The 25,830-nt window shown below is 48.6% G+C and overlaps 1 protein-coding gene across 1 annotated transcript in view; it reads right to left on the bottom strand.

The window, feature by feature from the left end:
* si:ch73-335l21.1 (insulin receptor substrate 1-B) overlaps positions 1-25,830 on the bottom strand; it is a 44,842-nt gene extending 19,012 nt beyond the window's left edge. Inside the window, exons 1-3 of the mRNA XM_035611836.2 lie at positions 24,552-25,830; positions 13,101-13,402; positions 9,514-12,700 (exon numbers count right to left, since the gene is read on the bottom strand). Of these exons, the coding sequence (XP_035467729.2) occupies positions 9,514-12,700; positions 13,101-13,402; positions 24,552-24,900 (3,838 nt within the window). The 5' untranslated portion in view covers positions 24,901-25,830. The remainder of the gene's footprint in view (positions 1-9,513; positions 12,701-13,100; positions 13,403-24,551) is intronic.

The following is a 25,830-nucleotide window of genomic DNA, read 5'->3' as shown; positions in this document are numbered from 1 at the left end:
TTTTTTCATTGCTATGCACATATCTTGGTCAACAACTCCATAAAAACGAGAGTATATTATGAACATTTGGTTATGTTACGTGTTCATGGGGAAAAAGGATGAGCGGATATATTGTTCGGAGCTGAAACAATGGCTGATCAATTTCCAAGAACAAAAATTCCTAACACCACCTACTTTCTGCTCTTCGCGCTGAAGAGTGAGTGGGCTTGTTGCTGGACTCCGTCTCGTCTGACGTTAAAAATCTGTGGGTGTCGCCTTCATAGAGAAAAAATGTTTTTATTGATAAACCAAGAAAAATGATCACCACGTTAGTCCTTATAAACCCCCTCACGATTTATTGTTATTGTTGCGTCTAACACTTGATGCGGACTCTTTAGATCCGTGGACATCACATTCCTTCCATGTATGTGGTCTATCTTCTGCGCTCTCCGTGCAGAGACTTCCTGCAAGACGACGTTATCGTCAAAATGCCAAAGCCGATGTCGAATCAGACTGTTTGTTTTGCAGGTTGAGCTGTTACTTCACAGGAAGTGTGCACATCTGTGTTTAACTTGTAGCTTGAATACAGCAAGTGATAAGTTGGGAGTGTGTGTGTGTGTGTAACTGATACCTAATGCTTGGTGGTCTACACCGACGACACAAAACAGACCCTGGCTACAACACAACTTTTGCCCTATCAGCTGATCTCAATACAACACAGCCCTTGCCCTATCAGCTGATCTGTCCCTCCTCAGGCTCTTCACTCAGGACTGTTGCTCTCGCCCTGGCCTTGTGAATACGCAATCAAAGACACGCGTCACTTTTCTGCCACTATCGGCAAGATCATACCGAGCAGAGAGAGCCAAGTGTGTTTCAAAAAAAAATTTAAATTGCACGTGTTGGGGGAGATGAGAATCCAGCCTGGCCGAGGTCTCGGGAAGATGAGTGGCTGAAAATAACACGAGGCAATGGGGAGAACAGCGCAAGACGGAGTGACAAGCGTCAACGTGAGTGACATGAGTTTTTTTCGCCACCTGTAATCGCCAAGGCAACGGAGCGCATGACACACACACACACACACTCCCCCTCTGTGCACCGTCAGTCGTGATTTTTTCAAAACAATCGTCATGAAAGAAAGAACCATTCAAACGTCCTGCATTAGCAGTGTCAGGTGACAGGAGTTGCTGGTTTCATGAGGGAATTTTCCCCCCTCCACCGCCATTTCCATCTTGAAAGTTTTTAAAGGTTCATGATTATAGAAACACGGGAAGCTTCTGGATAGTGTTTTGATTATTGTTTATTATTATCTGAGAGAGCTTAACCATTAACGCTCGCCATGCACAACCGTATATCATACCGCTATGTCGTGCTCGTATATCTGAAAGATATCTTTCAGATATATTGCATATATGCATATATATTATACAAGAGCCGTACAAGGACGCTTTCATAGCCTCACGCAGCTTACGTCCACAAGAAAGACACCAACAAAGTCTGCCGCAGAATCAATCTGAGACTGATCAATAAGGCATGAAGAAAACAAAATTAGATATTTCTTTTACTCGTCTGCTGGTGGACCTCCTCCTTATGTCAGGAAACTTTCCACACGACACATCAGATTGATTTTGTGTTTGAGGCAGAATCATCTATCACTGAATGACATTTTTTTTATTTTTAAAGAGACATATTCATTCATATTATTCAAGTGCACATGTAAAGTTAACGGCGTATTTCTACTCTTTGCTGTTGAGACAGAGGATAAAATGATTGGCACCATAACTTCCAGAGTTGTAGAGAATCTGTTTTCTCTGCGTAGAAGTTTTTGGCTTCTGGTACAGTGAAGCCCTTCAGATACATGGATGTAAGATTCAAACCAGCTTTCCCTCAACACACTGGATCGTTTTACCCGTATTGCATGTTTTCTGCATGACCTTGTTAGGTGAACATCCATGCTGGGTTTTTTTGGAGAAAATGAACGAACCGGGTTCATCACGTTCATTTCGTTGCCACCGTTACATCATTGCGGCTTGACCACCAGCGTCACAAAACTTCCGGCGCAGCAGTTTGAGTGCGCGTCGCTCAAACATGATATCGTCGCGGGGTGAAGACTGCAAGAAACCCTGCCCAGAGCGCAATCAAATATTTCGTCTCCTCCTCCCTCCACGTCGTGGACTGACACCAAACTCCCCAAAGGCCCACACGCTCTCCAGGCGTCAGTCCTGTTGTGCAGTGGCTGTTATATACTTAGCACATTATTTGCACACAGCAAACACGCTACGCAGTGGATCCCCATGACGGCGCCAGATGTGGCCGCAAAAGGAGAAGAAAAAAAGGTTTGTGGTGCCACTGCACGGCCTGTGCAGGCCGTTATTGTCCTCTCTCCATTGGCTCACGCGGGATGGTGGAAAGCTCCACATAGAGCCGATATCGCACAATAAAGCCGCTCTGCACTTCCAGAGATTTGTCCCGTGGAACCCATACTGCTGACTGTTGTTGGCCTCTGCCTTGTCACACTGCACAGTGCCCAGTGGTGTGTGACAGCTCGATCATGCGTCACAAATCAGTATGTACTTGTGTGTATGTGTTGGTAATCAACGCGGATTACTCCTCTGGCCCTCTGACTCACCTAATTGGACGAAGGCGAGGGGCTGTAATGAGACGATGCTGCTGCTGCTGCTGCTGCTGCTGCTGCGGCGCAAGCAGATGACCTCATCACATGGTCAGAGGTGGGAAGGAAACGCCTCAGCCTTTTTTTTTCGCCCTCGAATATACACATATGTGGCGGGACAGTGGCGCACACACGCAACCTTCAAGGCTCCGTGAAAACCCAAACAGAGGCGAGTTGTTGCTGCGCGCGGTGCGAGCTCGGCGACTCCCTGAACAAGACCACCCAAACAAAGCAAACTGGACTTCAGAGAACTAAACGTCCTGGACCCTGAATCCAAAACAAATTCAGCTTCTTCTTCTTTTTCAAACCTCCTCCATTTTCTGACATTGTGCAATAGACGGACATAGAACGGCTTTTGGTTTACTCAGACTGAATATTAAGTGGATGCAGGCCTCTCTGGTGTCCTCATTTATCGACGCCGGTTTCTGTGCATCCTCCCATGGGGGCGAATCAGCTGTGTAACTCTCTAATTGGGCTAATTGAGGTTGCAGTGCAGAGAAAATGGAGCTAATTTCAAGCTTTATATGAATTATGTAATCATAAAATGCAGCGGAGCACCTCCCACCTCATCCTGTTTTTTTTTGTTCCCCATATCCAAACAGCTGATCATACAGTCGAATACAAAAGAGCTGAACGTCCGGCAGGCCAGTTCGTTGATAAAATCTGAAATGAGGAAACTGCTGTAACTAAACGTTGGTCCTCTGGCGTTCAGCTCCCTTGACCTCAAAGGGAGCCACGCTGAATAGATAGAAGCCAAAAGATGCTGAAAATATAAAGACCGTTTTATCAAGAAGTCAAACTTAGCAGCGGCGCTGACTCACTGGAAAGAAATGTGGAGGGTTTTCTTTTTTCTTTCTATTTTCTGAGTTGCAAATCAGCCTTGGTTTTTGTCCTCCACATGTTCACTCCTGCTGCCACGGCTCCACATCTGTGCTGCTTCTACACTGCATAACTATGAGCGGAGCTCTGTGTGTGTGTGTGTGTGTGTGTGTGTGTCACTGTGCTCTTCAGAGGAGGCTGGGGCTCAGGGCGGCCTCCAGCACAAAAGCGCACAACGGCGTGGGTCAGTTGGGTGATGAATTGTTGCTACAGCAAAAAAAAACAATACAAAAGCTGGGCACCGCCCTGGGCCACACGGGCCGACGTCCACCTGAGTTCGACGGTTGCATCGCTGAACTGCCTGTGGCTCGCGCGCCGACAGCATTGCTGCGCGCGCCGCTGCTTCCGCCAGATATATCCGTCTGCACCGAGTTGACCTTTGATAATGGACATCAATATAATGTCTCATTTCATTTTACTGTAAGCGGGCGCATGATTTTTGTTTACCCTCATTCAGAGTAAGTGAGAGAGAGAGAGCGAGCGAGAGCAGAGAGGTCTGTCGACTGCCCTCCCCCATGATGTTCGGTCAACTTATGACCATAATACAATTACAGCCCAGATCAGTTTAAATAACAGACTCTATAGTTTGAAGGTCTATATCTGTAGAATATGTCCTGGACATAAATATATAGCTTATATGACCTTTCAACCATTTTCAGCAACAGCATGTTATTAAGGAAGAAAGTGGAAGCTTCATGTTTACCATATAGTCAAAGCAGGGGAAAAAATGGAGGCTATAACCAGATTATATGAACAAGTTAACAGAGCGGCAGCTGCCTGGCGCTCCACGGTCAAACTGATGAAAAAACGTGGCCGTGTTCTGTTCTACCTGAAATCAAAATTCTGCTCCAGTTCACACACATACACATCCACACATCCACACACACACACACACACACACACACACACAGTGCCCTGAGCCTCACCCTCTTCAGGGGTCATGTCCCGTCCACGTGGTTGTGTTTTACGTAACACTAGCAGCGCTATTAGTCTTTGGCCTGGGTAACACAGCCAGCAAGTCACGTCTGTCACCGCAGTCTATGAGGGAAAGCGGCGAATTAGTGTAGGCAGCAATGAATGTCAGGGTTGTTTGTCACAAAACAGATTAAATCCGCGTCGGCCGACTTCCTGTGGCTTTGGGCCACCGTCGGTAATAACACGACTAGATGAAACGTGGAGAACTGAAAGCGCAGACTCTCTGGGTTTGTCAAATTATCACGAAAGACCGTCTGTTGTCAACATCACAACACAGTTAACGTAGTCTGTCCCGCCCTGACGCACCTGTGAAAGCTTTTCCGTGCCACGATGGATATCAATATTATTGACATTCCCAAAACGTACTCACTCCCTGTGTTACCTCCAAATGAGGTGGTTTAGATAAAGCGTTGGCTTCTTCGCAATTGGTCGGATCGGGGGACTGCTTGAGCCTTTTGAGTTATTGTATCACCGAAGCAAAAATAAGACTGAGGTTGCAATAAACCGGAATAAGTTTCAGACGGATGAGGTCTTTCCATTACACACTTTGTTTGCAGGAAAGTGCTCAGACGGTCAGACAGACAGTGATGAGACGAGTCACACGGCCCTTCCACTGTGCCGAACAGGATTTGGTCCCTAAATGAACTTGAGTTGAGTGTGTGAGCGTTTCTTTGTGTGTGTGCGTGTGTGTGTGTGTGTGTGTGTGTGTTCCTGGTCGCTCCACTCGTTGACTTTAAGTGCGCTTACCTCTTCATGGCCCACATCACCCTGAACTTTGAGGATGTGGGATTGTGCCAACCAGCCGCCAACTGGGCCAAGAAACGCAGCAGTGTTACCAATAAAACTACACGCCGCTGAAAGAGTCTATTGTGTTTTTTTCTCCCTCTCACGTACTTGATTTGGTACATTTTTTTTAACCAATTTTAGTAGTAGAATATCTTAATCACAATTTTATCTTTTCTATTGGCCATATTCATTCATTCATTTTAGGTTTTTTGCATCAGTTAACTCAAGTATCAACAGCTCGCATTAATAAATGTTCGATGAAGTTTATATCGCCATAAAATATTATTATCCCCATATAAAAACTGAGAAGATTTTTATCTTCCAGCTAATTTAAAATGGATTCCTCACAATTTCACAATATTTGGCGTTGTTTTTTGTTTTTTTTACAAAGGACAGATATAATTTGGAAACTCCATAACATTAATCTATGCAACAACTTGACAAATAAATAAATGAGTCTAGACACAAGATGCTAGTGTATACACAAAAACACACACTCCCGCACACACACACGCACGCACACGCACACACACACACACACACACACACACACACACACACACACAGCGCAGATACTGATCCAATTGGTCAGTTATGCATGAGTTTTGCCCAATTAGGCAACAGTAAACAAATGTAAACAGCGTCGCCCCGCGAACCGTCAACAACAAAAACAACAGAATTGAGGTTTCGATCAAATTACAACATTTAAAGATTGTGTCAAAGTGTGAATCTATGGCAGGTTTTCAATGACTATGAATCTAGGGTAAATGCTACATGCGCGGATCTCTCGCCGGGGGCAGAAGACTCAGGGCAGGAATTTTAAAGGGGTTACAGGTTATTTTGAGACTGGCACACACGTCGTCCTCCTCCAGATGGTAAAGAAATAAAATAATTGTCCGGGAAGGGACAGCTGCAAAGCGCGGATAATAAAACTCTCTCATGGGTTCCTTGAGGGAGATTGTGGGAGTGGTGGCTGATTTAATTCAAATTAACATTTTGTCCCGAATACAAAAGCACCGGATCACACTGTGCTGCTGAAGGTCAAGCCAGTCCTCCATCACATGGGAAGCATGCACACACGGATTCACACAGCAAAGTGAAATATCAACATTTCCGCCGCCATCGCATGCTGCTCATAAAAAGTAGACAATCCTACTGTTTACTGTGCGCACGCACGCACACACACACACACACACACACACACACACACACACACACACACACACACACACACACACACACACACACACACACACACACACACACACACACACACACACACACACACACACACACACACACACACACACACACACACACACACACAGTTAAAATGTGTGTCACAAGGTGAAAAAACTGACACACAACACATCTGTTGCAATTGATTCATTTCGATTAGATTTTTTCCTTGCTCACCCTGCTTTTCTTCATTAACTATATCATGAGAGGTTCATTTTCCACATTACAGAAGAAATACACCACCCCCCTTGTCCAACAGAATTGTTTTTGGCACATGTCCCACTACTGATGTCCAGATTTAGCTTTTGGTCCCACTGTGCCAAAAGTATGCACCTCTGAGACACACACACACACACTTTTCCTGTACAAGTTGCAGCCTGTTTTGGGGGGAAAAATCCCCATAATTACAGCAGTTTAAAATACTAACCCTAAGTAAAAAGTGTTTACATTGTATTTTTGTTTGTAACGATGGGTAGATTAGGCGTCATATTCCATCTTTGCATTGTCACTTTTCAGTTTTGTTCTCGTCTCCCTTTCCCTCCCTGCTCTAAGGCAAAAAGAAAATGTCTCAGCGCGATACTAAAATCTATTTTTAAAAAGCCTCTGCAAGTACTTTGAGGATGGACGGAAACACAATGTGAAAAGGGAGGAGGACGAAAGGCGTGAAGACGGGAGATAAAAAAAAAGAAGCTGCACAATTGAATGTGTAGTGAACAGAAGGGAGGGAAGGAATTTCAAATATCCATCTGCCTTGATGTTGGACCAGGATGAAGATTGTGAAGAATGAGCAAGTGGGAGGACGACTAGTCGAATAGAGAGACGAAGACACAAAGATAGGCCATGAAGAGGGAAAAAAAGGGTGAGGAAGAATGAAGAAAGCAACATACACAAATTATAGACTGCGGGGGGAAAGAGTTTTAGGAGAGTCCACTAGTCCTGGGGCTAGGCCCTGCTGAGGCCCGCCAGCCCACTGTGGTAAAAACACTCCAACAAAAGGATCATTTATTGAAGGAGGAAAGAGGGGGAGGTGAAATGGGGGGATGAAAGGAGGGGGAACACTGTACAGAGGCATTTGAGAGCTGTGTGAGTGAAGCACTGGCCCCATCTCAACATTCACAGCCAATGTGTAACATTCTCCCCCACGCTGCCCCGCTGACGTACTCAGCAGCCAAAAGCCATATGGTCCCACGGTGGTAGCCTGCTAGCACTTGTATTTAAAATACAGCCGACAACCACCGTGTGCTTCCACTTCCCAATAAAACCAACGCCGCGACGTATGGACGCGGGCCGACGGTTCGTTTCCATCTGTGGGATCTATGAAAAACCAACTGTTGAGCTCAGACACACTGCACTCGCCGCGCGATCCCGCGATGAATTATCACTAATGCCTTTAATTATTTTATTTTTTTTGTCCATCAAATCCAACTGCGGAGCAGAGCTACGAAATGTTCACCGCAAAAAACCCCGGGTTTGCAAATCAGAGTGGAAGCTAGCGGGGCTACATAAACAATGGGGTTTGGCAGGACGCATTCATCACTGAAGTCCCACTGTGGAAGCTTAAGTAAGACAACAGAGTGTTTTACTGATGCATATAAATCCACATCTCCATTTAAATGCCGCTCTATCTGCTTAAACTGCAGGCATCCACTTCTTAACAGGCTCAAAGAGAGTGTTTGTCTATGAGGAAACGTCTCACGGTGACCTAGTTGAGGCATTGTTCAGCTGTGTTGGTACCCCACGGCTGGAAAAATTAAACCCCCACGGTAGGAAAAAAAAAATGGAAATTCATAGTCTGTCCTTATTGACCCCCCCCCCCAGACAATGGGATTTGACAACGCAGCAGCTACAGCACTGTGGATAAACAATATCTGAAGATGCAGAATCTAGAGAAGGTTTCGGTCCTTTATGAGGTTCTGGTGGTTATTGAGGAGGTTCATCGGGATCGTTTAGGGTGTTTAAGGTGTCAGTCAGTGAGAAGGTTGTAGAGGGCTCAAGGAGTCTGGGATGTTTTAGTGGTCCTTTATGAGATCTCAGAAGTCATTCAAGAGGTTTTCTAGTGGGTCTTTACGGGATTATGGGGGTCCTCCAGATGGTTAAATACCTATGGGAGAGCGTTATCCACCACCACCTTCAACAAAACATCAAATTAGGGGAATGTCCTTCCCAAGAATGCTGTTCCTCTCTTCAGCAGGGTTGTGTAGACTTAAAGAATGTAAGACAAGGAGCACTGAAGATGTTCTGGTGGCTCAAGGTGGAACTTCACATTAATAAAATAACATAAGTAACATAAAAAAATACAATTGTGTTCCATTGGTGGAGGGGCATGATCCTTACTTTTCTCCTCCAGTGTGTGTGCGTGTGTGTGTGCATGTGTGTGCGTGCGTGCGTGCGAATAAACAAAGTGTATCCTGAATATCCACCAAAAACCAAAACAGAAAACCTGAATTGACGAGCTGCAGCACTCGGAATGCTTACGCAACATTCAAGAGGCCTCAAGGGGATCAATTGTCATTTCCACAATATCGATATTCATCGTCATTCCAATAGGTTGTCTGGCCTTCGAAACCTAACATAATCACTTAAGGTAAAAAAGTGTGCACTTCCCTTTAGAAGTACACCAACCTCCAGACAAGGAAACCAATTTACGAATTGTCAGCCCAGTTGATCTATATCTCATACTGTGGACTGTGGGGATAGTCATACAAATCAGTCTAGTGTCTACATTCTAATATGGCGCCAGGTGAGGTTTTATTAGAAGTATAGATGGAGAAGGAGGCAATGCTCCATTGGGTTATCTCAAAAGTGTCATTTTTCCATCTGAATAATGTGACAAGGCAGAAGTAGGAGGAAAGGGGGAGAGGAGGATGACATTCATTGAATAAAAGTAATAGATCACAGTGTGTGTTTGTGTGAAGGGAAAACAAAAGACACGATACTGAAAACAGTCCTACACATGTTTTTTTAAAAGGAAAAAAGGCAGCTCTTACCTGTTCCCTCCTTGTTTCCGTTCTGATGTGTCCGCAGCTCCTCTGATTTGTAGAAGTCAATGCTGGCGTAAGTGTTGAGGCTGGAACTGCTGCTGCTGCCAACTGCTGCGCCCACCCCCCCAATCCCAGAACCTCCACCCAGCACAGAGAAGAGGCGAGAAGGGGCCTGGCTACCTGAGGGTCCATCCAGGCCCAAATGGGGGCTCTCTTTGTTGACCAAGTCCAAGTCAATATAGTTAAGACCTTGCTCTGTGGATGAAGTTTGAGTGTTTGTGGGAAGAGACTGTTGTCCAGCGAGGGGGCACTGAGTGGGGCTATCAGTCACTGCACCATTCCCCCACAGCATACTTTCAAAGCCTAGCCGACGGGCCACGGCTTGGGTGTGTTCTGGAAATAGGGAGGCAGTGGACGAAGATGAAGTGGAGGTAGAGGTGGGGAGGGAAGGCGAGGCAAGGAAGGTTTCTGAGCAATGTCGTCTGCGTCCTTGGGGGTCGGCTCGGATAACTTTTGCCCCGTGGTCTGGATTGAGTCCGGGTTTCGCAAGGGGGAAGTCTAGACCCCGTGACAATACTGGAACAGAAGGATCAGTCCTGGTGGGGGAAGGGGCTTTGGGCGAGATACTGGATGATGACCTAGGGACGTTGTTGCTATTCAAGCTGAAGGCCATCTCTGTGTAGTCTCCACATGACGTAGGGGACTCAGACTCAGCCACAGATGGAGCACTGTCTCTGCTTTTCCTAAGTGGGGCTTCAGCCACTTCCACCCCCTCTTCCCGGGGGCCAGTAATACCCTCATCACAAGCTTTTGGCGCATGAGCAAGAGTTGGAGGCGTGGGAGGTGTGTGAAAAGATGGGAAAACTAGTGTGGTAAGGGAGAGGGGTGAAGGGGACGGAGAAGGGCCCAGGTCCATGTTGACATATTCAGAGGCAGCTGGGGGAGTGATGGGAGCAGAGGGGCTATGGGAGAGGGTGACAAAGTTACCTAGGCAAGAAGTTGGCCTGTGTTGAGGATTCTGGCTGCTTGAGCAATGAGGCAGTGATAAGCCATGCCGGAGACCCCTGCCACGCCCCCCTACAACCCCAGTCTGGCTGCACTTCTCCCCCTTAAACTCAATGCTTACATACTCCCCAGGGCTTTTAGGTTCGGGAGGCAGGGGGTTCTCACGGACTCTAGGAAGGGTATTAGCCTTGGATACGTCAACAAACAGGCTCACTGGTCTGCTTCTACTATGACTACCCTGCTTGGACAACCCGCCAGAGCCCCGTCTCTGCTGGAGCTTACTCCCATCTTTGGACTGAGGTCCCCCAGCCATGGTGCTCACTGCCTGGGTAGCTCGCTCCTCGCTCTCACCAAGGCTCTCACTGCTGGCTGAGCTGGAGGAGTATGAGGAAGAGGACAGTGACAGGTGGCGTCCGACCACTGAGTTGCCTGCTGCTGCTTGCTCCTGACGCCCTCCCATTGTCCTACCTCCACTCATTCCCCTACTACAACTCCCATTGGGCCTTCTGCCTCGTCCAGGCCCATCGTCAAAGTGTCCGGCAGAAGGATTATGTTTGTATGACCGGGGAAGGGAATAGTACGAATACACCATCTTGGGGGTTGGCTGTTGAGAGCTGGTCTCCATATGACTGGTGTGTTCAGGAGGCGGGGGACTGCCATTTACAGAGCGTGCACTGATTGGCGACATGTTCATATAGTCACTGCCTGCCCTGCTGTCTGCACTGCCACTGCCCATCCAAGCCCCTCCAGCGAGACCTCCACGCTGGTCAGGGGAGCAGCTGCTATTGGGGGACATTATCATATAGCCATCAGAAGCTGGTGGAGGCTGGATTTGCTGTGGAGGGGACACGCTGTTATTAGGGGTCATGGCCATGTAATCGTCAGCAGGTTTTGAATCTGAGTCTGGGACAGCAACAGCCAAGGACTGGGATAGGGATGCTGGAGGCTGAGTGACGCCAGGCAGCATGGACATATACCCATTGTCAACACCTAAATCTACACTACCAACTGCTCCTCCACTCTCTTCACTTTTGAACTCTCCCACCACATCCAAGTATCCTCCTGCCCCTGCTGAGCCAACACCCATGACAATTTCCCTCTGTGTGGAAGAGGAGGAAGCGAAGGACTCGCGGCTTGTGCTCCTTGACATGATGGCATAATCTGCTGAATCTTCATCTGCTGGTTCCTCAGCTCTATGCTGATGTGGAGCCAGCCTCTCCAGGGTCATAGGAGGTAATGAAGCCCGCTTGCTCAGCAGCTTTCGTTCAGCTTCACATTCACGACTGGAGGACCGACGTAACACTCTCCTGGTATGGGGTTGGGAGCCACAGGCTGGTGTTCCTGGTGCTGGCAGTGAACTGGATGTCAAGCTCCCTTGATTACTGGTGCCACTGCCACCCCCACCACTACGTTGGCCCATCAGGATGTAGTTAGCTCCCTCCTCGCAAAGAGATTGGCTGCTGACGCTACTAACAGAGCTTCCGGGGAGGCTTGGGGAGGGAAGGAGAGTGTGATCCCCTGGACTAGACCCGTACTCATCTGAGGAGCCGTAGTCACTGGGGGAGCCTGAGACAGAGGCACGATGGGAGGGAACATGACTGTAGGTACCACACCCTGGACCAATACCAGAAGATGGTACACCTCCAAAGTCAGAGCCATGCCCAGAGCTAGATGAGAGGCTTTGGGCTGGGGAGGGTGCTGGGGTGGAGATGGAGCGCATCAGCCCAAGAGGGGTTTTAGCAGCTGTGGTTGGGACTGAACGAGCTGACTTCGACCTGAGGATTGGGGTGGTAGAACAGGAGCCGTTGGTGGAGGGGCTGGAGCCCGGACCTTGGAGCGGTGTGGTCATGTTCATCCCATCCTCACATTTCCCTCCATCACTGGCAGTGCGAGACCTCGGGAAGATATCCCGTGGGGTTGGAGAAGCGTTGGCACTGTTGCCTCCTGCTCCACTGTTTGCGCCTCCAGGAGGCTCAGTTCGGGGACGGCGGTTGAAGCCCACCTGGCTGGGAGGAGGGTTTGGGTGGTGGCGGCGTGACGGAACACTGATAGGGTTAGAAGCAGTAGCACCCCCTCCAGGGCCGGAGTTAGACTGAGATTTGCTGCGTTGGCGAAACTCCTCGCTCAATGCCTTCATTGCCTCTAGCAAGGTTTCATGCATGTTCTGGGCCACCACTGAATCATCCACCTAACATGTGACACCAAAAAGCATTAGTGAGTAAACTCAAAACATAATCTGATTAGAGTCTGGATTCATTTGAAAATTAATTCTTAGTTCTTTGGGCAGACTGTCATGAACAAACACATTTGGATTTCAATTCAATTCGTATTTAAAAAGCATCTTTAAATCACAGCAGGTAAAATACTTGTAACTCATTTTTTCTTCATTGATAACTTTCTTTTAGGGTTATTTTAACTACAATTGCAACACCTGAAGTGGACCATAATGTAGGGTTACATGAATGTTAAACTTAACATTGGGTAACTTTGAAGTTTCTTTCACTCTTTTGATTATAGGGTCTTTAAGTTTACGTGGGATTGGAGGCTGAAACTGTCAACATAAAATGGACGGCAGATGACAGGCTCACCTGCATCCAGAACTCGCCCGGGCCTGTCACGGCAGAGCGTCCAACCTCAACAAAGAAGAAGTTTTCTGAATGGCCACAGCGGCGGACATTCATCAGCTGCAGCACCACAGCAGCAGCATCAGAGTTGAGCTTGACGAAGTTGACTGTCTTGTCAGTCAGACAAAGGCGGTAGATGCCCACAAGGTTTTTGGCTTGACCCAAGCCTTTGGGCCACACCTTCACTTGCCACACCTCTTTGAACGCAGGCCCAGGATTAGGTATGCCATAGTCCCCCGCAGCGCCACTGTCAGTGAGGTTCTTACCTTAAGGGGTAGGACAGAGAAAGAAGAAGATTAAAAGATTGCTTAAGTGAAAAAAAAAAAAAAAAAAAGCAGAGCTGTGGCTGGGAAAAAGAGAGAAAGGTAATTAAAATGATACAGAGGAGGATTTATGAAGAACACTGACAAGTACAACAGCTGCAACAAAGCACTGAGATGACCTTCATGGATCTGTGAGCGAAGGGAAACACGGGGTGAAACCACCACTATTTACCTGTTAGTGCAGGGCAGGGTGCCTTTATTATGTAAGCTTTGCTGATATTGGGCTTTTCACAGATTTTTACACCAGATCCGAGTTCAACCAGAGCATGCAGCAGCTTGTGAGACTGGTTGACTGTACCTGCAGGCTCCATACCTGGGGTCTCATTTATCAAGCCCACACAGACATCCTTGACACACAAACAAGCACACATACCGGTGTGGGAAGAAAAAAAAAACATGCAGCGGTTGACAACGGTTGGAGCCCCCGCACAAGAATGATGATTATTGCAGTAACCCAAACGTTGTGGAAAACACCAAGTGCACCAACTTGGAAAATGCTTAACGAGGGAATCTTCTCCAAAAGCGAAGCGAACAATGCCAATTTCGACGAACAGAAAGAGCTGCTCTACTGACGGTAAACTGCCTTTGTAAACTTGTGAAATCTTGTGTTTTTTTTAAATAAACAGGCAGTCCATTCATCCTTTGTGTTAAGCACTCTGTGTTCAGACAGTAAAGAATTAATGAGGCAATGAAACACAGGACGCAAAGCTCTTGGTGAGAGTTGAAATTCGAGCTGTTAGGGGTCATACAAATGCAAGGGACTTACTTAAGCACTTCACAGTATTTGGTCACCTGTTTGGCGTTTTATTAAGTCACCGTATTGTTCGCAGATCTGAAGCAGCAAACGTGCCCGTCACCCCAGAAAATGACCTTAACTCAATCCTGCTGTGCAGCTCATTGACAGCCGCTATTGAAACTGCCTCTGAATGTATCACAGGTTTACATCTAAGCGCTTTTACTTCCAGCCACAGGGGACCTCACATCTTTTGACCGCAAAAAGTCCAGGATTATAGGAGTACCGCGATGTGAGTCATGTTTCAGGGTGGATTCCTGTTCTGCTCAAAGAAACCACCCTGAAATTTTGGCCTCTCTCCTCCCATGTACCGCATTTCTTTGTTTTCTCTGTCGAATTGCCAGGTTGGAAAAGTCGCGGCATTGACGAAGGCCGGCGTAAAAAGCATGGATTCAATCAACATGGCGACAAAGATGCTCACCTGTGCCCATCACGGGAACGGGGTGTTCTTTGTGTTGCAGTGGTGAACTTGAGCAACCGCCTTATTAGCCTAACACATCTGGCATATTTGAAGTAATTGACGTGTGAATTTTTTATTTCTTTTTGAGAAGTTACTGAGTTAGTGATCAAATTTTCACAAAGCCTGTGTGGTGTTCCACCATATGCATCGATTTGGGCCCAATCACGCTAAACACAGTGCGCCCCGGCCGCACAGTGACAAATATATGATTATGTCTGCGAGCGTTGTTTGTTCTTCTTTTCCCATGCCTCTGCTGCAAATCCTACAAATGACAACCATGTGCCGACGAGAGGGCCCAGCGTGCACGGTGGACGAGCATTTCAGCGGAGCCCCCGTTGTGACAAATGTTTCCCCCTAGATCCTCTTCCCAAAATATTTTTACTCATTTTGGAAAAAGAGGGAGAAGTGTGACGTGTCTTCGCCGTGTTCTCGTCCAGTTTGCTTCGCCAAAATGAGAGGCTCGCACACAACTTGAAAGAGACTCGGAATAGATGTTTTGTTGAAAGCCATGCAGGCTGTGGCTTCATGGCTGCGTGTGTGTTTGTGTGCACTCCCCCAGCTTTAGGTGACTCATTCAAGGCCATGCATTTGCTGTTTCGCGTACGTCTTTCTCTCCCTGTGTGCGAGGAGCTGTGTGCAAGAAGCCCCGTTTTCCTCCTCGATTTAGATTTACAACAGGAAGAGGTGGTTTGGGGATTTTTTTCCAGCGGGGAAATGAGGGAACGGGAGACTGCTGGAGATTTGCAAAGCGATATCGGAGAGCCATTAAGGGCAGAAAGAAGGGCTTTAAAAAAAGAAAGACTCTTTAAGGAGGAAAAGAAAGTTCATTTCGGGGTGGCTCGGATTTTAAAACTTTTCAATTCCTCGTTTCTCGCGATTGACTGAGATTGTAGTCCAGCATATCCCTCGAAGACTATCTTTTCCTTTTCGAGAGCGTGTCTTGAGCACAAGAGTGTTGTTTGTTATGAGTACAGTGCAGCCTTAAACCTCAGCTGTGCCCCTCAACGGCATTTGCACACACACACACACACACACACACACACACACACACACACACACACACACACACACACACACACACACACACACACACACACACACACACACACACACACACACACACACACACACACACACACACACACACACACACACACCCTTGATCTCAGGGCCTCTTATCGACAGCTCTCAAAAGCACTCAAAACCGTTAAGAGGTTCTGCAAGATTCCGACAGCCTGATCTACGGCCATCGAACATCATAGAGCTTTTCTTCGTGGTTACATAAAGTTGAGGCTGACGCTACGAGGAGCCGGATGAATTATACATCGCTCCTTGCTCTCCTCCTGAGGGGGGGAAAGCTCAGTGTGGTGCTGAGCGGAGATGGCTGCCCCCCCCCCCCCCACTATGCATAGAGGTTATCAGCCGGTCAGGTTCTGCGCCGCACCTATACGACACAATGAACCCACAGAAAAAAACACGGCCGCAAAATGGCCCTCAGCAGGCGATGAATCCGGGGACTAACGCCGGATGCACATGAAAGCAAAATACACCTGGAGGTAATGAAGCATCAGCGTTTAGCTCGCTGGCTCCATAGGGGCGATGTGTGCCCGAACAACTCTCGGCCAACCTCGGTGCAACCTTGGTGGAAAGGTGTATATCAAGCGAAGAAGGAGTTTAAATGAGGTGGCCATGGGATTTCTTTCGAAGTTTCTGAAAACCAACTGACACTGGCGTATTGACGCACAAGTTGTTTACTTCACTTTCGCCCCGCGACCACACACGAAACTCGCAGCCTACAGTGGCAACCTACACGGGCAACACTCACGCCTATTCATGCCGATTTATTTTCGCCGCGCTCGAGCGGCCTCCCGGGAGATCATAGACTGTACATAAGGAGGCCATGATCTAACCCAATTTCCCCCAACTGGGATTTTAAATACGAGGCGGCGCTGTATCTGCCGCACTTTCTTACTGCCCTCGTGCTATAAGGGAGTGTGTGTTCAGTGGGGGTGTAGGGGTGCAATATTTACCCCCGGGGCTGCCAGATGCCCGCCGGGATATTGACGCCTTCTCCCCCGAGGGGCAGGCTGATTGTTGTTAGGGTTATCGCACACATCCAAAAGGAAGTAGGTCTTTTCAAAGTGGGCTGAAGCACCACGGCGCTGGCTCGGATTGTAGTGCATGAGTTTGAGTTTTAAAATTTAAAAGGACACACACACTAACACACAATATCCTCAATCTTCGCACTCGCTGCCCTTCAGTTTCCGTCGAGCACCAACCTCCACGTTGCGAATTGCCTGTGGAAGATATTCAAGTTGGCTGGGGGAAAAAAATAAAAAATATTGAAATTTATTGCAAGATCTTAATAAAATCCCTTTACTTAGTTAGCTAATGCAGCCTGTAAATCACGGGGAACTACTCTGGCATGGAAGCGGCTGGCTCTAGCCGGGGGTCTGTTTCAAGTTTCTGACCTCATTGCCCCAGCAATGCGTTGCACACTGCGCAGAAACTTTTGAAGACAAAACCCCCGTTTTTCTTGCCGCTTCCTCGGCTACTGTGCCCCTATACCGCCCCCCACTGCCGTACTGCCAGGTTACCAGCGCGGAGAGATGGGGGACAGCTGTGTACAGTACTCCTTGTCCTAGCACGCATCTGATAGCGAGAAAGATGGGGAGTGCGCCCACCCAGCAGTGAAAAAAAAACAGTCGGCCTAATCTCTGACTGCCATGTGTGCCCACCCGTATGCCTCTTTTTCAACTCCTCCACTTCCCATCTCTTTATCCATGTCGACCATCTGAAATCCCCCTATCTGGGCCCACGCTCCGGGACGCGGTGCTTCCCCAACACCAGCGGCTCAACTTCATTCACATGTGGTTTGTGTTAACCACACACACACACACACACACACACACACACACACACACACACACACACACACACACACACACACACACACACACACACACACACACACACACACACACACACACACACACACACACACACACACACACACACACACACACACACACACACACACACACGGAAGTGTGTGAAATAACTGGTGACGCATCCAAGCTTTGTTGTCCCTTGACGAGATGTGAAAATAAAAAAAGGCAGTGAAGTAGAAGAAAAAACCCACCTCCGACGCCCTCAACAACCTGGCAGCCATCTTGGACTCTGGTTCAGAGTTAGTAAACATACCGTCTCTGTGTTATTAAGTCGGACAAGAAGCCCCCCCGCCCCCCAAAGTTAACTGTATCACGTGAGCGACACTATATTGCTGCTTTCAGACATGCACTGAAGTCTGGGCATTTTCCCCAACTTCAACCGGAGGGGCTTGCATGTGAGAACGCAAATGTCCACAAAAAGCTGCTGCGGACAACTTTTCTTGCAAGCCCCCATTTTTAAGCCCCCCAAATTTAACTTCTTAAGTATTTATCTAGTTTGTTTCACAACAAATATAGAGAGCATGAAATGGAAAGACTCATATAAAGGAGAAAAAAAAAGATTAACAGACATTAACAACATTGACGTAGTTTGACTAAATTTAAATTAAAGTATGATGGTTGAAATGTAAAAAAATATATATATCTGTAAATTCTACACATTATATAGTAGATGATGCATTTGCTCTTTATAGATATTTTACCTATCCATTTACATTTAAACATGAGCCCATGTATCCGAGCACCAATTAAACCCTTTTTATGATTTCATCTTCTACAGTTTGATTTCCCCACACTTGCGTGATTCACGTAATGTACAGTTCTGGGTAGAAGCAGATGTAAGAGAAGTGAGTGTCCAAGGAAAATAGGAAACACTCCAAACCCCCGTATACATGCGTCTCGGAGCCAAGCCACTCTCACCGAACTTTGCTCCAGACCTCCTGGGTTTGATTTCGTTCCCAGAACAGGCGTATATGGCTTCTTATATTTTTTTCATTCTTTAGGGGTAGTTGCTTTTTGAAAGACACTAGGAAATTTAAAATGTACCAGTAGGGGGTGAATCGGAATTTGTACTGCAATTAAAAGGCCCCATTCCTCTTCTGTGTGGACCCTGGTGTTACGGGACGTCCAATCAATGCGATATCCTGTGTTGCATCTCCCGGAGATGCTTCCATTCACTGGGGGGGCTGATAAATCCCAACACGTGAACTTCCTGACCTCCACTATGACAGCGCTAATGTGCAAGTATCAACCAGCGGCGATCAATACGGCACACTATAAAAGGTTACTACGCATTTAAAGGCCCCGCGGCTCCATCGCGCTGAACATATGGGTGTTCATCGACTAAATGGATCATGTTGTCCCGGTCCTCGCCTGCCGGCCGAGCTGTCGATCAGACCTGAGCACTTAATTGACGGGCTGCTCCAGCGGCGAGCCGACCGCTGAGGCGGAGCGGCACACGTATGAAGTGGAGTAGCTCGAGGCCGTGTCTGGCTCGTTGCCGCTTGTGTGTCACTGTAGCCGCGTTACCTGGAACTTTTTGTCAAGGAACTGAGAGGTTCCCGCAGGCAAATTAAGTCTGCTGACGTATGAACAACAAGCTGTTCCACTCCAGTCCGCTTTGTACAACAATGAAGGCGCTATATGAATGAAGCAACACGGAGGAGATTCTGATCGTGCTGCTGTTGATTAAAAAAAGATAGGAGCTCTTCGAACAAAGTGTATTCTAAACACCTGAAATGATATACGTAATGTAAGGACCCCCCCGCCAAAAAAAAACCCGCTGGAGTACTCGACCAATCAGGCATGTTCAGCGCTGCAAGCACCGCCCCAAAGGTTGTTCATCGGTTCACCGCTCGCGCATGCGTGATGGCACGTCCCCTGGACTCACAAAGATGGCGGGCAAACGACATAACATCTCATGTACTTCCTTAGATTTGACACTTTTAGAGCCTTTAAATGTTGCGTTAACTTTCCTCGGGTTTGGGTAAGGGTAAGTTGTCGTTGCATACTAAACACACAACAAAATAAAATAGTGACTACAATCAAGACAAATAATCACTACATCTACGCCTTCTCTTCCACTTTCCCGAATTTTAATATCTGCCACTGTCAGAGGAAAGGGAATACTCCGGAGCAGAATGTGCCGATAATGCACCTGTTACGCTGGTCGCCCAGCCGCCATTATAATGCACGGAGACCGGCCTCCTAGAAGTTTCTGAAATACGTTACAAAACGGCGTTAACATGCGCCGTTAACTGTTTGCGCAGAGGAAATTCCCCGTGGCAGGTCGACACTCCTCAGTTTGAGTCGGACAAGACAGACAGGAAGAAAAAACTAAATACAGGTCATTGATGCACTTGAGGCTTCAAGCCTTTGTCCTGGGGCGACAGCATCTGCCCCTGCACCCTCCTCTCCTCTTTGACTTCATTAGCACACGGCCTCCAGTGTGCCACCAGCGGCCGACCCTCGAGACAATCATTACGGACTAATTAGGGTGATGAGCAGTGCTTAAGCGCGGCTTAGCATTCAAATCGGCCAGCTCAGCGAGCCACACGGGGGCGAGAACCAGATCTCACTGGCCCGAGCCGCGAACACACCGGACCCACACACAGTGGGTCTGGGTTGCCGTGATTCGTTAAGACGGGGGGATATTCAGTCCTCAAATGCATTTGTTTTGTGGTGTCAAAAATGGCGTCATGATAATTTACAGCAAAAGGGGACAGTGTTCACACTGAGGTCTGTGGATTAGCATGAATAACCACATCATCACATCTGGAAACAGATGTGAATATGATTTTTCTTAAGCTTCGAACATTGAAAACTTAACTCCGCTGATCACGACAAAACCCCCCAGACTGCAAATAAGGATTATGTGCATTATTACTTAATCTGATATTCATTTTCTTGGACATTTGTCCATGCATTTTGCTCACATATCAAGGAACCGCATTATAGTTTCCTAGAGCCCAGGAAACGTCTTCAAACGTCTGAGCAACTGCCAAATAAACCCAAAGACATTCAGCTGTAATTATAAATGACAGGTAAGAAGTGGCATTTATCCTTTTCAGACACTTTTCAATGGAAAAAAAAGTGAAACATTTGCTGGTTTTACCTTCTCAAATGTGAAAATTTGCGGCTGGTCTTTGTCGTGTACGATAGTTTATGAAACGTCTTTAAGTTGTGGACTGATGAGTCAGAAAAAACACCTACAGTACAGTATGAGAACTTTGAATGCGCCTTTTTGTCTACATTATAATGGAGTAATGGAATAAATGTTCCATTGATTCATGAAATAGTTGCAGATTATTTTGGCTATAATCATTTTCAGCTTTAATCCGGGTAAATTGAAAATTCATTCTTAAACTTGGGGGGGGGGGGTTGTTAAGATTTTTATTGTGAGAATTAACATGTGATGTTGTTGTGATTTTAGAAGAACTGTCCCATTAAAATTAACACAGAAACTTGATGTTTTTTAATCTCTGGATTCTTTTCCTTTTTTTTTTTTTACGTGACTGCTGGATTCTTCTATTAAATATTGGAAAATTGTGAAAACGGCTCATCACAGGAAGCTATAAGCGACGTCTTCATGTCCTCACAGTTCTAGAACACAAGATATTCAAGTTTGCATTAATATAAAGCCGGAAGAAAAAGAAAAAAAGGCAGTGAATAAGTTGTAGAGCTCCAAATTTGTTCGGCACTAAATCAGGCACACAACCCCTTCCGGACTTTATCTGATTCTGGATTGTGTTTTTATTTTTCTTCTGCGATGCAGCCAGCCTATCTGCACATCGGTGTGCAGGTGTGTTTGTAGATATGGCTTCTCTCTCTCTCTCTCTCTCTCCTGCATCCAAAGTTTGACCCCGCCTGATCAGTTTCACTTGAGGTCAAACGCTGAACGGTTTTCCCCCGGCGAACGGCGATCGCGGGCCACACCTCTGGCCGTTTCGTCGAGGTTAAGCTTTTACACACTCCGCTGACTCTCAACAGTCGAGCAAATAGCCGCCCTCGGGCCCCGATACTGTACTCGCTGCCCGAAAGGGCCTTACTGGACTCAGCTGAATAAATAAGCGGGATCCTAATATCGCCTTGCACGGCAGCTGGCTCGTGTTTGCGCGATTACCACCAGCTCGAGGGGGGAAGGCTGTGTGACACTGGAGCGTTCCTCTGAAGGTTTAGGGTGAGTTTCCCAGGCCTGTGGCACAGTATGGGGGGGTTTGTGCTGTACAGTGTGGCAGCGTGGACATCCACAGCATTTACTGTGCTTTGGCTGTACGCACGCTCACTCTCCTGCAAGCTGAGGGATCTCTCGCTCGAATTATTCCCATAACTTCCACAACCTGAAACTTTGAATCCGGCTCCAGCTGAGGCGCATTCACTGAGAACTTCACCCCCCCCCCCCCCCCCCCGTGGCAACTGACAACAGCTTGACAAGGGCCGATAAGGGCAGCTACACAGGCAGCGAACTGAAGGGGGGGTCCTCAGGAACCTGTGCGAGATGAGCAGCGGCGGCGGCGGCGGCGGCGGCGGCGGCAGCATCTCTTTTAGCTTTCCCCTGTTCTCAGTCTGCAGGGACAAGTGGAGGACACATACCTCCCAGCACTGGCGGTTGGCTGAGGAGTGCGAGTGTGTGAAGACGAGGCAGGGAAGAGAGCGTGTCCTGTGTGTGTGTGTGTGTGTGTGTGTGTGTGTGTGTGTGTGTGTGTGTGTGTGTGTGTGTGTGTGTGAGAAGGGAGGGGTTCAGTCAACATGCAGACTTGAAACTGTGTGAGCGGCACATACCAGAGGAGGGTTATTACAGGCAGGAATCCCGCCTGCGTTCAACGTGAGTGTGTGTTTAAGCTATTTTCGCGCACAAGCAGGTTTAGGCGGCCATTGGCCGTGACCTTACAACTCCCCTCCCTCTCTTACAAAACTTTCCCTGTACGAGGCCTGGATCGTGCGTGGGTCTCTGGGGCCTCTTTTTTGGTGTGTGTGTGTGTGTGTGTGTGTGTGTGTGTGTGTGTGTGTGTGTGTGTGTGCGTCCGTGCGCGTGTGTCTGTGAACAGAAACTGTGTACGACCTGCAGCACATACCACAACAAAATGCCTGCCAGCGTGCGAGTTTACACAGCAGCTGGCCGCAAGGCCCTTTGTCGTTGTCAGCCGCGGTGATTTACACGAGAAACCCAACACTCTGAGCAACAAAGGAGAGGAGAGCGTAACGCAGCGACGCACACCGGACCTGTCATCGCAAAGACGACCCATGACGGCGATGGCGTGATGATGGTGGTGGTGGTGGTGGACACACACGGCTGGTTGTCTGGTTCCCCTGCGAAAGGGCCCGAGTTCCTTCACTCGCTGAGCCGCTGCACATAAACCCTAGGCTTTCTGTACGTCTGACCTTTGCGCACTAGCGCTTAGCAACTGTACATTGAATTATTTGCACTGTACGGAGACGTTTTCCTCTCTGGCGGTGCACACAAAGTGCGCATAGAAAAGAAGCTGCAGTTTTTTTTCTCACAAGTCTCTCGCTTGCGTCTCCGCTCCAACATCTGTCTATTCACTCTCCCCGTCTCACGGAAACCTGTCAAATACTTCTGGGGGGGGGGGGCTTGTACAACCACAAACACACAGCCCCAGTTGTGTTAAAGCAACAGGGAGGGGAGGAGAAGGGGGGAGTCCAACAAAGTTGACACCAATTCCCAAATCTGCAGGGTTACACTAGATTTCCCCTAATGCACCTCCTGGCAGCCTGCAACACTTTCGGAGCGTACGAATCGGCCAAATCTGTCCTCCACTTTTTAAAACAACTTGCTCTCTGCGGATTTTTCCAAAATGAAAACGGGGGGAATATCAGATACGCGAGGGTCGGCGCAGCTCGCGGGCCGGCCTCATTTCCCTCGCTCTCTCTCTCTCTCTCTCCTCAGGTGCTTTTATGTAACAGGGCAGTGGGTCGTGTGTAAGAAGAAGCACCTTGAAGCCTCTGTTTGCCAAGATTGCGTCATTGTGTCCCCTGTGGCCCCTGTCTGGTCCTTCACAGCGAGGAGGGGGGGGTGCGAACAGGTGATCCGAAGTTGCTGTGCTCACCAGTATTGCTCCCACAGCTGTGTTTACACAGTGGCTGATAGACACCAGTAGAGAGAAAAATGTCTACATGGGTGATTATTTTTTGGAAGAGGGACAGATCTTCACTAATCAGCCAGGAAATATTAATGTTTCATGAACGTCTCGGCTTCTCTCTGGACAATGTGTGTGTGTGTGTGTGTGTGTGTGTGCTCTTCAGGGATCAATCAATCATTCAATGTCTGATGAAATATTGCAAGTGTCGGCAGAAAAGCAGAGCATGCACAGTAAACAGAAGGGGCAGGGTGTGTTTGAGTTGACTTGGGGAAAGAGAGGGAGACATGCAGTTGGGGCCCTGGGGGGGGGGCACTCAGGAAGAAGTCTGAGTGAGGGGCAACTGGGAGCAAACATCAAGCCTGACACCAGTATGATAAGAGCTGGTGGGGAGGATGAGCTCCACTGTTTTCACGGGGGCGCACACACACACACACACGCACTCACACACACACACACTCACACACACACTCACACACACACACACACACTCACACACACTCACACACTCCTGTCAGACTGGTTCTTGTTACTTTTACATGCACACCACCCAGGCAAAAAATCCCAATCAGATCAAAGAAGTACACACGCACGCAAGCACACACACACACACACACACACACACATACAGAACCCTGCATGTTCCAAAACACTGGAATTAAAACATGTCTGCACACTTTTGCCACGTTTCTCCTCGAACGCGCGCGCGTGTGTGTGCACGCGTGCTTGTACGTGCGCGCGCGCGCGTGTGTGCGTGTGTGCGCGCGTGCGTGCGTGTGTGACTTTTGCCTACTTTTGCACTGCAGCTCCACCATGGCCTGGTACCACTCGTCCTGGTCCGCCTCGTTGTCCGCGGCGATCGCGAAGCTCTCGGCCCGCGTGTACAGCACGATCATGTGCCTGTTCTTGGCGTCGGCCCGCTTGTTGATGTTGAAGCAGGTCTCCAGCGCCAGCGCTTTCTTCGGCACCGGGGCCTTGCCGCGGAATTTCTTCTCGCTCTCGTAGTACTCCAGGCGGGCCGGGCCGCGCTCCGAGGCGGCGCGCAGCACGAAGTAGCGCCGGTGCATGGACTTCTGCTTGCGGAGGTAGCCGCTCCTCCGCACGTCCTCGCAGCTCTGGAGCTCGCCCGCTTGGCCCTCCATGGCGACTGACAGCCGGCCGCCTGCCGCGAGTCCAACTGCAAACAAACTTGCCGTTTTCACTATTATTATTATTATTGTTGTTGTTGTTGTTGTTGTTGTTATTATTAGTAGTAGTAGTGGTGTCAGTGGTTTGCTGCGAGTTCCGGCGAGCTGCTTCAACCGTCCGCCGGCTCCGCTGCCCTCCCTCCGCCCCACGTCGACGCGGGCATGTGAGCGGCGAGGCGGAGGTCGGTCCGGGTGGTCGCCGCCGCCGCCGCCGCCACCGCCGCGAGGTCAAACGTGGACCGCGGTTCCGTCTTTGTTTTTGTTTTCGTTTACCTCGGGCTGGACTCTGTCGTTAGTTCCCTTTCCTTTCTCCGAGCGGTTGTTTCGAATTTCGCGGACGGGGCGCCGCAAGTTTTCCAGGCGCACACGGGGGCGCGAGCACACGCGGCGAGGGCTGCGGCGCGGAGCTCCCCCCGCTCCTATCCACTACTACTGCCGCCGCCGTCTGAGCGCTTTAATCCCGTTCGCTGCGCATTACAGCGCACGGAGCCCGTCCTGCTGCTGCTGCCGCTGCTGCCGCTGCACACCGCGCGTCTCTCGGTCTGCCTGGTTCCCCCCACCCCCTGCCCCTGCCCTGCTCGGCTCTGGTCCAGTTGCCGCGGTGCGGGGAGCGGCGGTGCGGCGGAGCAGCTACCGTGGAGCGGGACTGTCACTCGGCGCCGTACTAGTACTCTGGAGCCGCGGTGCGTTCACGGACCCCGCCCCGAGCTCGGACCGCGGAGCTCCCGACCTGCGGGGGTCAAACATATTTATTTTTTGGGTGCGTGCGCGTTCCACTGCCCCCCTGTAGCGATTGAGAAGTTGTTGTTTTTTTTATGAGTACGCTGGAAAAAAAGAAAAATAGTTTACACAACTTAAAACGACAACAGACGCTTTCAACAGCTC

This window comes from Scophthalmus maximus, chromosome 12, assembly GCF_022379125.1.
Source record: "Scophthalmus maximus strain ysfricsl-2021 chromosome 12, ASM2237912v1, whole genome shotgun sequence".
Lineage (NCBI taxonomy): Eukaryota > Metazoa > Chordata > Actinopteri > Pleuronectiformes > Scophthalmidae > Scophthalmus > Scophthalmus maximus.
This window is presented reverse-complemented; position numbering and strand designations above follow the sequence as displayed.